The 15,577-nt window shown below is 38.4% G+C and overlaps 2 protein-coding genes across 3 annotated transcripts in view; both read left to right on the top strand.

Moving 5' to 3' along the window:
• LOC129776503 (tRNA-dihydrouridine(16/17) synthase [NAD(P)(+)]-like) overlaps positions 1-15,577 on the top strand; it is a 258,069-nt gene that overhangs the window by 215,052 nt on the left and 27,440 nt on the right. For both annotated transcript variants that reach the window (XM_055782183.1, XM_055782184.1), the window contains exons 4-5: positions 14,587-15,043; positions 15,123-15,293. In XM_055782183.1, the coding sequence (XP_055638158.1) occupies positions 14,762-15,043; positions 15,123-15,293 (453 nt within the window). In that variant the 5' untranslated portion in view covers positions 14,587-14,761. The remainder of the gene's footprint in view (positions 1-14,586; positions 15,044-15,122; positions 15,294-15,577) is intronic.
• LOC129776504 (uncharacterized) lies at positions 7,720-8,562 on the top strand. The gene is made up of 2 exons (XM_055782185.1): positions 7,720-7,968; positions 8,032-8,562. Exons 1-2 carry the CDS (start codon positions 7,795-7,797, stop codon positions 8,482-8,484), a joined length of 627 nt encoding a protein of 208 aa, XP_055638160.1. The 5' UTR covers positions 7,720-7,794; the 3' UTR covers positions 8,485-8,562.

The raw sequence follows: 15,577 nt of genomic DNA, 5'->3' as shown, positions 1-15,577 counted from the left end.
CTAACGTTGAAATACTTTGTGTCAGCTATAGAATGTGACATACTGTCAGAGAATTAGTAATTTTAATTTTTTCAAGGCTGAGATTTTAGATTCACTTTTCTAAATTGCCCTTTTTCATGGATGGACACGAATGAATTGCAAAAGCTCAAAGCCTCTATTATTCAACGCTCTCACTCTCCCAACTACAGTCTCGTACCAGCTAGAAGACAATCTTTTCTAATGCTGATATCACATACAACGATTTTGGTCGACACAATGGAATATTTTGTACACTGGTCAATTTCTTAAGACAAGCGAAACATTGTGTCGCAAGCCCCATCCCTGTGTGATTCCCCTGCTAGCCAGTATGTATAAAAATAGCTGCCCCGCTGCTAAGCTATCAATCTAACCGTGAAGTAGCTAGCAACATCAAGTAATCAAATCCAGCATCAGAAACTGGACCGATAAACGAGTTTTATTTTCCAGTTGCAACATGAACGAAGATTTCTATACTGTTCGTTGGAGAGTGCTCCTGATTTTTTGCATCATACGCATGTTGTTATTTACATGCGTTGTCGATGGTAAATTTAAGGTGGTTATGGGGAGACCCCTGTCAGGAAGTTCCAAAAATAATGATTTTTTTTTGGATCTTAGCAATAAAATGAAGTGTTCGGTTGTTTAATGTATACTTGAAGATGTATTTTCCATTCTGAGGTACAGAAATAATAATTATTACGCTGTTGACAGTTGGACGCGCCGTTGTTGCCAGAAAACTTAGAACCACCTAAAGCAGTACATATGTGGTCATTTTTGTTAAAAATGAGTTATTTTTCATGAAAAATCTCTGTTCAGAATGCTCATAAAAAAACGAAAAAAAAATTATATAAAAAACGGCTATGTAACGCTTTAGATAATCTCAGCCAAACCGGTCGAGTAGATCCTGAGATATCGATACCACCAGTTGAAAAAACATCGTTTCGACAAAAAAGAAGTTTCAAAATTCGTACAGCAATACAACATCTCTTGAGGTGGCTTCATACTTTTAGCTGTAACTTTCCAACGAAATTAAATATCGAAAAATCCTTTTTGGGAGAATATTTTTGAGGGAATAAGCTTCCCAGAAATGCAAAAAACAAAAATTCGATTTTCTCGACCTTCCAGACCGGGGTCCCCCCTTAACCGCCTGAGTACGGACCAAACTTGGTAAGCATATGCCAAAAATCGGGATGAGTTTGGGTATACCTAAAAAATACTATCGCGCTCCCCCGGGCTCAGACGGTTAAGGAATGTGGAATAATAATGCTGGTAGAACAAAATATGATTCACGATTCATACGGCATTCAACGCAGGAGCGGTTGCGCTCGACGTGAAATCGGTTCGGGGAAAAGCTCTGAATGAATCTTCTTGACGTAAGAGTACGTCTTTCATTGCTGCGAACGGACTTTGACGATTTGCATACCAATTAAATCGGAAATTCTCTAAGTTTAAAATGCTATACATTACAATCCCATAGTCTGGAAATGGTTCAAATTGATGAAAATTGGAAGCATTCTCATTTTCCCGTACATTTGCTAGCTAGCGTATAAATATTGCATCTCCTCGGAGGAAAATTTTCACTTTCCGTTTGGTGACCATCGAAGCAACATCGTTGCCGGCGAGCGTCGAGTGAAAATTAATTGTCTTTCGCATTCTGCTCATTTCCCCTCGAGCTGTGGACGCGAGCGAATATTTCACTCTCTGTGCATCTGGCATTGCAATCAACACATCGTGCCGAGGCATGGCAAAAATGGCGTAATCTTCGAGTTTTGTTAACGGATTTAACCGAGAATTCGAGAAATGGTCATTCTCGCGATGTATCATTTTTATCGATGCATCCGCGTGTTACCGTCGCTTGTTGGGTGCTGGTTGAATGATGCACGGAAGATGGCTATAAGTGCGATACCACTGGGGCAACACTAAACAACATGAAGCACGATACTTGATACTTGCAAATACAGCAACGTCTCGATCGTCTCGATCGCGATATATTCGAAACATTTTTTTTTGCAAAAAAGTCACAGGAAGGTTGCGTTCGAGACACGACCGTATAGTTCACGTAGGATTCCGTTAGCCTATCTGTTGATTTTGGATATGTTTGAAGAATTACATCGTTAGACTCTTTTATAATGATTTGGTGCCCAACGAGTGATGATGACAGAAGGATAGTAAACAGTCGTTGAATGGTGCGTATCAGATGAAAGATACCGAAGTGGAACGAGAAAGAAAAAAACTCACCAATGTAATATAAGATAATTACCAATACCGAACACAATTATCAATTTTTCTCATCAGTAAAAACATGTTACTTTAATATAGAAAAAAAAACATATTTGAAATGGAAAAGGTAATTCTCTTTTATAATTTTTACTTTCTGAGTGTTTATTCAACCCAATGAGAATTTTAATTGGAGTAAAAACACCTAATACTATATGTATAGCGATCACTTTTTCTAATATTTCTTAACTTTTCCAATTTTTCCGTATAAACTTTCCTTGGGTGAAAATGAACACAACAAAACAGACAGCTTAAACCAAAAGACACGTTCTCGAGCGGCAACACACCTTGGTGTGCTTATTTATGAAAATTGAAATAAATCGTTTCATATGTCAAGTCATTTTTAACACAACTGCTACCATACACAATTTTACAATACACTTGTGCTAAATTTTCCAAAATACACGATCGGTCATTGATATGAAATTTTACGAAGCAACCAACATTAAAGTTCCAAATTCGAATTTTATTTGCTAGAATTAATCGTATCACTCACCTTACTTGCAATATAAAAATGCCCCCGACTTTCATATATTTGCAATGTCGACTTCCCCCAGGCAGCTTGGTTTTGATGTTACTGTTAGGGGATACATTTCGGTAAGAACAAAAGTTCCCCTTACTTTTATGAATTTGCAATGCCGAATTCCCCCAGGCAGCTTGGTTTTGATGTCTCCGTTAGGGAACACATTTCGGTGGGAGCAAAAGCTCCCCCTACTTTTATGTATTTGCAATGCCGTTTTCCCCCAGGCAGCTTGGTTTTGATGTCTCTGTTAGGGACCCGCCGCATGTGTCGTCAATTTCGACCAATCAGAAGAGAGTATTCCCGTTAGGATAGAGGTAAATTTTTCAATTCTTCAATAGGTAGTTTCATGACATATTATTTTCTTTAATATAAAAAAAATGTTATGGAGTGCCGAAATCGATTGACGCAAAAGTTTCATCAATCCGTCATGAAATGACTGAGCAATAAGCGTTTGAAATTGGACAATATTCACGATGTGCTCGATTTTCGATTTTCAATTCGTACCCCAATATGTTCCCGAAAGACATAATCCTACGTCAAAAAAACGGTGTTTTATCTCCAATATATAGAAAACTTTTATTCCATTATCTATCACTTGAGCCGTAATACAACATATTATGTTGTTGCAAAGTTTTTCTCATAGCAATTTCTCGCATATTTATTAACCTTTAACGAACGAGCGGATTTTTTAAAGAACGACGTCCAGTTGGTCGACGGATTTTTAAGAAATTAAGTGCTTTATTTCCAGAGCGAGAAAAGGTGCATAATTAATATCGCTTTATTGTATTGTACGCATGTATAGCGGCATTCGATTTTTTTAGAATATTTGCAATGTCGCGAGTATGGTAGCATTCGTTTGCTAAGGGTTGAAAACAGTATGCAGTAAAAAAATTATTTGTTCTATGAATTCAATCTTATAACTTGAATTATTTACTGTCATTTTGTGTGAATTGTCTTCTGTTGATGTTACTTACATATCTCAGAGTTGTTATTTCCAGTTGATATCTGTATGTCAATATTTTCAATACTCTCTAATAGCCCACTCTCTATACTGATAGCCTGTGACACTGTGACACATTCTTTCTTCTTCAAATTCCGGTACAACTATTCGAATTTCTGGAGCAGGAATCATAAACAAGTTTGACAGAGTATTTTTTCAACTTCATCACACCTATTCGCTTTCAATATTTGGTTATTGCGGATGATAAAACATGGTGCTATGACTCGAATAGTGAAAAAAAAATTAAATAATACATCTTTCAACGTTTTTTAGTGCCTTGTTCAGTGTTTCTGAATTTAACATGGTAGTCGTTTCTAATTTTTCTCAGTAGATTAATTTGATATTAGGATTTATTTCCTGGTCCATTGGTTGAGCAATAGATTCTGCATTCGGCATTTATAGAAAAACATCATATTAATCTATCATCAGAGAAAATTTAATCCCCTCAATGGTGCAGTTTTCCAACATATTAATGAAACGAGTTTAGAGTTTAGAGTTTAGTTGGTTGCAAACTAATTTTGAAACCATTCACAAAATATTTGCCGATTCATCCAAGCAACAGCAGAACCTAGGTAGTACACTTGAAGAGACAAATCTTTGGAACATTGAAGATTTTTCTATCCTCCAATTATTATCAATGACAGTTTAGGAGTATCAGAAAAATAGAAACGCGATATGAAAGTTATTCAGTTTTTTTTTTTTATCCCATTTATTTATTTAAGGCTCATTAGCATTTTAGCTGTAACAGAGCCGAATTTTAATCGTGTACATGTCACATGGTTATCATATCTATAATTAGCACATTACACAGTTGCCATTCGCCAGTATTCCTTCTATACCATTACATATGGTACATTCACACAGTAGTCATTTAGGCGTAAGAGTATTCTTTCTGTTCTTCTATTATCCAGTTGGACCACCGGACAGCGGAGACAGTTGTATGATCATTGTTGAGTTATTTATAGAACAGTAGCCCGATGTGTCTGGCAGAGCAGAGCGCAGTTGTATGGATGAATCGATCTTTTTTCGACCGTGGATCGATCTCCATCGCTGATGATTGTTGCGTGGACGTAGCTATTCTGTAACAACACAAAGATGGTCAATGAGAGCCCTGAGTTTTGAACTCACGATCGATTAGTTATTCAGTTTTGTCAGTAATGAAAAATCGATTTGCATTCACTAGTTGCGTGAAAACATCCTAAATCGGACAAACCAACAACATCAACATTACCTTAGTACGGAAAATGCACAATACTCGCTACAAATCCCACGGTAAGAAAACTTTTCGTAAGCTACGTGAACATGGCTGATCACTGGAGGCGGTATGAAGGATTAAAAATCATTTTTTCTGCCTAATCCTCATTTTTTATTCAATAACTCAACGACGAATTGAAATTAGCATATTATTTCATATGTTTCGAAAAACGTGATATAATCGAGACGTTACTGTTCAATCGCATTTGGCCGAGTGTCTGTGTCAAATCCCTGCAGCGCAATCAATACTTAGTGCAATGCGTGCATTGAAACAAAGAAACGTAAAAGGAACAAAAGGACTGTTTCTACAAAGCCAAGGGTTAATGAGTTACTCTTTTCAGGCTCACCGAGAGTGATTTAAAAGAGTGATTTAAGAAATTTCTTTCCATTTATAAATAATATCCGAAATAATAAACAAATTAAATAAAACGAATGCGTCCTACTTCCTAAGCAGTCGTGCCTTGGATACAAGCCTCCTATATTTTTTAAGATTTGATCTCTCATTTTTAATTTTTGTTCTAAAATCTTAGGTGAAGACTTCATAATAGTTGTTATCCACGGTTATTATGGAAAGAAAGAAATGGATAAACTCCTAATCACATAATGCACCACAGTAAATCCTGATTCTTACCTCCCTCCACTAACAACTATCCTTTGATAAACGCTAGGGAACCACGCTATAGAAGTGACCCTTCTGGCCTTCAGGCGACAAATATTATACTAACATTCCTTCCCTTCCCCTGGTGACTGTAAGGACGTGGCCGGCATCATTATTGACTATTTGAAGCTTGATTCACCGAAACTTACACAATGAGAATGATTTGCTACTCCCAAGCTTCATTCGGTGTGTTCTTTGTGCAATTTCGCTGGTTCAGGTCAATCACGGAGAGCAACTACGAAGTGTACAGTCTACCCAAGCCCAAACTCAAATCTTGGACTTCGAAAGATTTTTCGCGTTGGTTTTTATACCGTCAGATGTGTATGTATGTGTTTATGTATGATCGAATCACACGTAAACATTTTTCGTTTTATGCGTCATCGATGGTGGTGGTGGTACAAATATAGAATCATCTGTGGCTGCAGTATGTGTAACTAGAAGACAGAAAATTCTGTGTGCATTGACAATAGGGGCCCAAATTCCGACATATGGCCAGCTTGTATATTGTTAACTGCTTCTATAAAACCAGAGCCCCTTTCGTCGCCACCAAAACTTTCTCCAAAGAGATTTTTTTTTCAAAATGCACACCCCAAAGTTATGTCCGAAATGATGAAAATCAAAGTCATTTTTATGATTTTTTGCCGGGAGAGGCCTTTTGTGGGTTTCGGAGTGTTTTCTTATTTATTATGACTTATTTATGACTTTTTTTGTACGAAAAATCAATTTTGCCGGATTCAAGTATTGTTCCCGGGTTAAAAGTAGCGTCAAAGTGCATCACGCTATGAGCGAAATGTGAAGAAGTTATTTTACTGCGGTGAGAGCTCTGTTTTTAGGTTGAAAACTGTAGGTGAAAATCTGTTCCGCATTGGTTGTTGTCGCCGTCGCCACCATCACACAACCGATTCGATTCGAATTTTCTATAGTCGTTTCATGAAAGGTATAATTTGTGGATTGTTTCCTTGAAAATTACGTTTTAGGGAGCGTCAGACATGTATTTTTGCTAAGAGATACAAAAATGGTCGTGGGTCTCACTGGTTATGTCCCACAACAAAACCCACCTTCACTTTTATAGAAACAAACAAATTTTCATTATGTTAACTGTACCAAGACGACATTTTGAAGCCGACAATTCTCGCGACTGGCGTTGACGCTGTCTATGCTGTGGATGTCCTCAGACTGGTTTCTTCTGTTTCTCTCAGTTTCGTAGCCGCGAAAATGATTTATTATGCTACTGTTTCTTTCATTTTTCACACAGTGACTAAAGTTCATAATGGTTTACAGTATGGTTAAGTAATCAACCTACAGACGTAGTTGTTACTTTCTATTTTAAGATTACAAGTAAATAAATTCATTTCATCCTAAGAGGGGAAAGGTATAGGTTCCAAATTTCGCACTAATCCAATCACGCAAAGGATACTCCCCTCAAAGCACACACACGCAACGTTTATCGTGGTTGTTGGACTGTCATTTATTACCAATAAAGACATCCCTCTCATTGTATACTGGGCAGGCCTAATGATTGATGGGTTCCGTTGGTCTGCGTCCGCACCCACAATGGGAACACGTGTAACTGAAGACTCCCAATACGTTTTTCCACAGAAGTTTTGTTCGATGCCATCAAGATGAAAAATGAACACGGAAATGAAAGACAGGCTGCGTGTTCGAGTGTCTACGTGCCAATCGTTTTTATGGTTTTATTTTTAGGTTAGAAGTGGTTCCGGTGGCCGAGTAGTAAACGTCGCACATATAATGCCAGGAGTTTCGACTTCGATTGTCTTTCAGGTCGGGAGATTTTTCGTCAACAAAATTTCCCCCAACTTGTACACGTATATTCTCGAACTTGCCACCTAGGAGGCAATCAAAGTGTATTATCTGTCACTGAAACATAAACTAAGTACAATAAAAATGACACAAGTACCTCGGGAGAAGTGAGAACCATTAATTCATTAATTTTTCATTCATTTTTCTCAGTAACCGTTGAGATTCTCACAAAAAAAAACATTGCGTGGCGGTCAGTACATTTTTCATTTCGGGAAGAAAAAGCGAAAATATAAATAAATTTCCGGTATGGGATGTTTCGGTGGCAAAAGCAAGAAACAAGCCCGACCAGCAACGCAACCAAAGTGCCCACCGAAGCAGAAAGCGTGGACCGAGCGTGAATGGAAAATTCACGGTAAATATTTGGAGCAACTGGCTGTCCCGAAAAAAGACCTGCAAAACGAGAAAACCTTCCAGCAACCGGTATAAATCCTATCCACACCATTATTGTCAACACTCCTTCTAAAGTTATGCAATCCTCGGTAGACTCTGCCAAAGGTCCCCCTCAGTCAGCTGAAACCACGCATGAATACGTTGGCACGTCCAAAGCCAACCTTCGGTTCGCATCAAACATCGCACGTTTGTCCACTTGGCCCACAGAGCTGCCACTGCCATGTGGCGGATCCCCTCCGCACCATTTCGCCCCTAGCCAAAAGCTACGTGCCAACCCAGCGGATCAACCTATTAAGCCAGCCGAAGCTCAACTATCAGGAGGTTATCCGGTGCTTTCCCATGAAAAAGGTTATGTGCATCAACAAGCGGGTCATCCAACCGCTGTCGCTCTACCGGACCAAGAAACTGGCGACGCCCAAATATCAGTATCTCTGCACGCCGGAACACGACCCGTACCAGGTGAAACCGGAAGCACTGACCGCAGTGGCAACCAGACGGACGATGCTGCTCGCCATGCCGAAAACCTATTCCTTCATCGAGAACTAACTTTTTTTCTCGGGTTTTGCCATACCAACAAGGAAATTTAATTATGAAAACTAAATAAACTCTTCCTGGTGATTTCAACGCTCTGTCCGAGATTTTACCTTCCCCTCTATTCCGCGCGGCGAGTGACGTGAAATTGCAAAGTTTACTACTTTATTCTGGAAGCCACTTTACTTTTTAGCTTCTATTTGACGCTCGAGTCGATAACAAATGAGGACACGACTTCAAATCTCACCTAGTGACGAACTATAGCCACGCCATTCGCCTACGGGAATGCAGTCACTTGAGCCATCTCGCGTCATTCGCCGCGTAGAATAAGGGGGCTTACCGTGGAAAGTTGGGGAAGACAACGAAGTGAACGCAACTTAACTGATCTAATGAAATTAATACGACGGGAAAATATTCCGCAATCTGCGAAAATTCAACTAGTCGCATTAAAATCAAACTCACCCCCCGATGCTGGACGGAACTTGGCAGGATGAAACAAACGGGGAGTTTGGGTGTGGTGTTACACGTTCTCACTTCAGCTCTCTTTGTTTCAATTTGCCGAAATAGAAAGAGACTAATTGTAATTAGCACTGACAGAAACTTACTTTGTAATTAGCTTAACCGGGAGGGGCTGGTAATTTCTCCGAGAGAAGCTGTTTCGTACTAATTTAGGAGCATGTGGTTCCCGAATTGCATCGACTGCTTTTTAGATCCCGCAGATCCCCGATCTCATTCGGATTACAGAATGCAACATCGTGCTAATATCAAATCCGATCGAGTTCTGGTTCCGGAACAAACGTCAAAATTATTCATCTGCTTTCGCGAAACCATTTACTCTATCAGTTTAGCAGGCTCAAAGGCAATTTCAAATTATTTAAATTGGTGTTATTCGAATATTTTGAACACGTATTTCTAACCCTAACTCAACTATTGTTTTATAACTTCCCTAGGATTTTCGCTAAAACTTTATCAATAATATAAAATCATTATCAGACGCAATTTTGTTTCGCGTCAAGGCAATGTTGCCATTTTTGCATATGTCGATTGGGTTTTGAATCTCGGATAGATTTTACATGTCGATTTATTGTAATATTGTAATGCGAGAGAATAAAATATGTCATTTGCAGTCATTTGGTTAAAGGTAGTCATTTCAGATATGGAACAAAAGCACAAAAACAAAAGATAAACGAGTATACTTTTCAACTGACAACTTTGCAAACTTTCAAAGTTGAAAGTTCTTCTGTTAACATGGATCGTGTTCTAGGAGCAATGAGCATCACTCTCGAAACATAATTTGTCATTATGAGTAATCTATGCAGCATCCAACACAAGTCCTACCCATTCAGCTATTTATAATGCCCTAATTTTAGTTATTTTACTCTCTCTAACCTAAAAAAAATCACCTATTTTATAATATGTATCAACAGTTTAACATTTGTTATATTTTTTGGGCCTTCACATCGGCAGTGATTTAGACATGATAGGTGATGTTTGAGATTCCCATTCTCCTCGAAGAAAAAATTTTGCCCGGCACGAGACGATCAAAATGTCAATAATCAGTAATCGACAATCGACATTGTTCGTCAAAGAAAGTTCTTCCGAGAACACCATCAAAACGTGTTATTTGGCATAAAACTTTCAAATGAGTAGGGTAGAAGTACCTATCATCGCAATAGTACTTATTATGGCAATACGAGTGAGTTTTTTTTTAGTTTAGAAAACATATCTTATTTTTCAAGGCTCTAATATGATTTTTAAACATCAGAAATCTCTTCTTTATCGATTTTGGTACATGATTCCATGCGAAACATTGTTCTTTTGTTGAAAAAAAATGTTTGAAAAAAGTGTGTCCCATTGATGCTTGCTTCTTAGCATTTTGCTAAGGAATATGCGATCCAAATAATTTTGTTTTGATGCAAACACAAAGTTGACACATTACAACCTTCTTGATATTGTGATTCGACCAATTTGTGCGATTTTATAGAAATAAATATGTATTTTTGCATTACCATAATTGGTACAATTTTACATCTGCGTGCCAATTATCGCAACATCGAAAGCTGCCTTGTTCCTATTATGGTTGTACGAAATCGCTGCAAAGCTGAAAAGCAGAGCTGCTATTAGGGATTGTTAACCGGTTTTACCGTTACCGGGTCATTTTCCATTATCGAATTACCGGTAATTTTATAATTAATAACCGATAATTTCGGTAATTTTTGTTTTTACACCATAAATAATATTTGTCTTTATGCCGTTTTTAAATATTGCTCGAAAATTAAAGAAGATCGAAAAAACACAACTGGCAGTGTTGCGCCGATTCAACAACCTCCAGACATCAGCTCAAAAATCGCTGCTCGATCGGTAAACGAAACACAAGATGAACTCTAGCGATGAAGAATTGGCAACGATAAAGGAATTGGTTGATGCCCTCGAACCTGTTCTGGTCGCTGTTCAACTGCTATTGCGGAAGAAATGCACCCTTCATGAAACTGACGTCAGATTTCAATTTATGCTAGAACAGCTATCGTGACACAATTAGTGATGACTTTGGCGTCTTCTAATCTAGAACGGATCTCATTAACAAAGTTTCTAGAAGAGGAAACGCCCTTCTAGAACGTCTTCTAATCTAGAACGGATCTCATTAACAAAGTTTCTAGAAGAGGAAACGCCAGTTCAGAGTCCAATTGTGTCACGTCACGGATTGCATTGGTCAAGCAGGCATTTGAAATTGTTCCTGACTTGATAAAATTTTACAATGATGATATTGTTTCAGTAGCTGGACAACAGAAGGAAAAAAGATCCACTGGACGATTCGAAAAAAAATTATGTTATTTTTTGCATCGATTTATTGGAGTTTTCAAATCTGTCTTTCGATTTGCGGTGCGATGGTTGTTTATTGAATTATTCATCATCAAAGACGAAGGGGTAATTTTTCATTCAAACTAAAATATCTCTGTGCGGGAAGGTCCTACAGGAACGTTCTTGGAACCAAATAAAAGCTAGTTGATAAGGTTAGTTGGATTTGCTGTTGAGTTGGTTAGCAAAAAATTGTGTTAGTCCAGAATATTCTTAAAAAAAACAAAGGAAAATCGGTTTTTCATTTCTTCCCGATGTTGTTGCCCACTACACCTACACACCAAGATGAAAACATATACGTAAAATATTCTAATACCTGACACCAAGTTACAAAACCAACGCATGAAGATGGGCTCCGTTCCCATAATTCTTTTCGAGTGTAGAATCAACGACATAGTATTGCATACTAGGAATAAGATTTAGAGGCAATTTTTTTTCTTAATTTTTTATTGAAATATTTTTTGAATCCTATAAACACTTTTTCCATGTGACACCGACCATTACCATAATAGGTACACTTATTACGAAACTCCAGGAACACAATTACCTTAATGGATACATGGAAGTGACATTCAAACACATTCAAACGTGTTTTATATACAATTTAGCCATTTAATAATCGAAATATCAGTGAGAATCTTCAAAAACAGAGTTCAAACTGCAAGAAAAAGTATACTTTTGTAAACTTTTGAACTATTATATAGTACTAGCTGACCCGGCAAACTTCGTCCCGCCCAAAATTTGTTTTTTGACATCCGGCGACCCTTTTTTTTGTATAGATAGAAAAAGATATAGGAGTACGTTTCATCATATTAAAATCCATTTCCAGTTCCGAACAAAGATCAATTTCACTAGCGCAAACATCAAATGGATTAACAGCACTCGTCACTATGTAATTGTAGAACATATGGGAATTTAAATTTCCCAATTTTCCCTTTTTCCTTCAGAGTTTTCCGAAAATTTTCAATTGTCATGTTTGGAGGGGTGTCATACCATCATAGAAACATTTCTCATACCCAAAAACCCTCACATCCCAAATTGTGCTTGATTAGTTCTCGAGTTATACAGAAGTTTGTGTTTCGTTTGTATGGCAGCCCCCCTTAGTTCTAGATGAACCAGCCTACGGCTGAAAGTCTCTATAATAAAGAATAAAAAAAGGCCACCTTAGAGAGGGGGGATGAGTGTATTCACCATAGAAACGTTTCGTGTCCCGTAAAACCTTTAAATGCCAAATTTGGCTCCATTCACTTGATTAGTTTTCGAGTTATGAAGAAATTTGTATTTCATTTGTATGACAGCCCACCTGTAGAGTGTGGAGTGTCTAACCACCGTAAAAACATTTATTGCACCCTAAAACCTCCACATGCCAAATTTGGTTTCATTTGCTTCATTAATTCTCGAGTAATGCAGAAATTTGTGTTTTATTTGTATGGCAGCCCCCCCTAAGAGAGGGGGAAGGGGTATCTAACCACCATAAAAACATTTATTGCACTCTAATACCTCAATATGCCCAAATTTGCATCCACATGCCAAATTTGGTTTCATTTGCTTGAACAATTCTCGAGTAATGCAGAAATTTGTGTTTCATTTGTATGGCAGCCCCCACTTAGAGAGGGGGGGTGGAGAGTCTTATCACCATAGAGCCCACCCGTAGAGAGCAGGTGGAGTGTCTAACCACCGTAAAAACATTTATTGCACTCTAATACCTCAATATGCCCAATTTGGTTTCATTTGCTTGATTTATTCTCGAGTAATGCAGACATTTGTGTTTCATTTGTATGGCAGCCCCCCCTTAGAGAGGGGGGTGGAGAGTCTTACCATCATAGAAACATTTATTGTACTCTAATACCTCAATATGCTCAACTTTGATTCATTTGCTTGAATAATTCTCAAGTAATGCAGAAATTTGTGTTTCATTTGTATGGCAGTCACTCCCCCCCCACCCTAAGAGAGGGGGGTGGAGAGTCTAACCACCATAGAAACATTTATTGCACCCTAATACCTCAATATGCCCAATTTGGTTTCATTTGCTTAAATAATTCTCGAGTAATGCAGAAATTTGTGTTTCATTTGTATGGCAGCCCCCTCCCCCCCCTTAGAGAGGGGGGAGGGGTCTCAAACTATCACGAAAACCTTCCCCGGCCCCAAAAACCCCTACATACCAATTTTCATGTTGATCGGTTCAGTAGTTTCCGAGTCCATAAGAATCAGACAGACAGACAGACAGACAGAAATCCATTTTTATATATATATATAGATTTATTCGCCAATTTCTGCAAGTTGGTTACATATCTTCTCCATAATTGGTACACTTACTCTACTGAACAAAATTTAATCAATTAAAATAATTTAGGCGTAGTTTCTTTAGAAACCTTGGTGCCATTTCAGAGGAAGGGTTATATGCGTTTCTAAATTACGTATCTGATTACTGAAAGTTGACAGTTTCTTATTTATATATATTTTTTTATTCTTTATTTGAGAGGCTTTAAGCCTCCTGGGCTGGTTCGCCTCTGATTTCTTATTTATACTTATTTTTCAAACATGCTGATTTGCCATAAAATGTTTTGCTCTGAATTTCAGACAGATCAAATAATGCAAATTATTCGTTCGCGTCAATTGCCTTTTTGCTGCAATTAATCGATAAATTGGACATCTCTAGAAATAATGTTTTGTCAGTTCCCATCCGCACTGACAAATGTATAATGTCGACGACTGGTGGCGACACTCGAGTTTGGGACCCAAACTGTTCTCTAGCGGATAAGAAGGCTCGAAGGCAGTTTTGAAACGTTGAACTTCGAGTGAAAATTTTTACATCAAGTTATTCGATTACAGGAAAACCTGTTTTTGTGCGTTTTTTGTGCATCTTTTTTGTGCGATTTTCTGTTCTTGTGCGGTTTTTTGTGCAGTACCGTCGATGACGGTGAGAATGGGTCAAAAATGGAAAAAGTTACTATTAGTAATATCTTGACAAATATTGCGAGTATTTTTGAAAGCTGTGAGCCGTTTAATAGGAGACATATTTTTACTACTTCCAATGCATCACATCCTAAACAATGTTCACGATAAATATGCAACAAAAAGCTCGAAAACTACCTTTTTTAACCCATTCTCACCCCTACGGTACGGTACTTCAATGTTTGAATTTTGAAATCTTGATTTTACGCTTTGAATTGATTTCGTTAGAATCGTATGCGGTCTGTTTTAGTTTCTTATTACACCCATTTTACGTCTGTTCACTTATTGTTTTTTTTTATTTTGCAGAAAAAACCACATCTCCCCACGGAAGGCAACATCTTCTGTACTTCGTATTGGGGAAGTAAACATTGACAAGGGCAGAGCCACAAACGCTTCCTGGAAACGGCAAACCGTAAGCCCTGAATGAACTACGTGTTTCACGTAGAAAGAAAATAGACGCATCCCAAAGGGGCAACAGATTATGGTTACTAACAACAACGAGGACAATTTCAATCGGCAGTCCCAGGAACATCAAACAACTTTTCCACCACCACCAACATCACCCTCCACGATGGAAACCAATAGCGATAGCATAGTCACAAGCGCCCACCAAATCCCCGAAGTGTCATCGCTTCCGTCTTCCTCCGTGTCATCAGGTGATAGTGGAACACTACTTTCAGCGGTGACAAATGATAGCAATAAGCCGAGGCCCAAGCTGTCGGGTTTTGAATTCTACGAGAGTATAGGTTCACCAAAATATGTGGTAAGAGAAAAAGGGTTTCGGGTTCCCCCCATGGTTAACAGAGACACGTAGGATCAATAAATCCACCTGCCTATTCTAGGTGGCACCAATGGTTGACGCCAGCGAACTTGCTTGGCGCCTACTGAGCCGACGACACGGTGCACAACTTTGCTACTCGCCAATGTTCCACAGCAGCTGTTTCACCAGGGATCCCAAGTATCGCAAAGATTCACTGCAAACCTGTCCGGAGGACCGGCCGCTCATCATACAGGTGGGTTTCGCTGTTTCGAGAAGTATTTAGCCATGCTTCTGATGGGGCAACGAAGTTTGCTTTATGATGATTATGCTCGTGCGAAGAAATGCTAAGAGCCACAGAAACAAGCGCAAATAAAAAAAAACTTAATGTCATAAGTAGGCTGGAAAAACTCTGCCACACAGAAAAAAGCGCAATGCAGTGAAACCTCGATTATCCGCGAGCGGATGAACCGTGATCGGGTAAGAGACGAATGAACTCTCAGAGTTTAAAGTCTCTCTAATTCAATACCTTCCTTCCTT

Source organism: Toxorhynchites rutilus, chromosome 3 (assembly GCF_029784135.1).
Source record: "Toxorhynchites rutilus septentrionalis strain SRP chromosome 3, ASM2978413v1, whole genome shotgun sequence".
NCBI classification, from domain to species: Eukaryota; Metazoa; Arthropoda; class Insecta; order Diptera; family Culicidae; genus Toxorhynchites; species Toxorhynchites rutilus.
Note: the sequence above shows the minus strand (reverse complement) of the source record. Positions and strands in the feature narration are given on the sequence as shown.

Bases quoted from the DNA above. Each gene is read 5' to 3' on its own strand.
- LOC129776504 (XM_055782185.1), top strand. From the start codon at position 7,795: ATGGGATGTTTCGGTGGCAAAAGCAAGAAACAAGCCCGACCAGCAACG. The intron at 7,969-8,031 runs GTATAAATCCTA...AATCCTCGGTAG, and splicing joins AGAAAACCTTCCAGCAACCG to ACTCTGCCAAAGGTCCCCCT.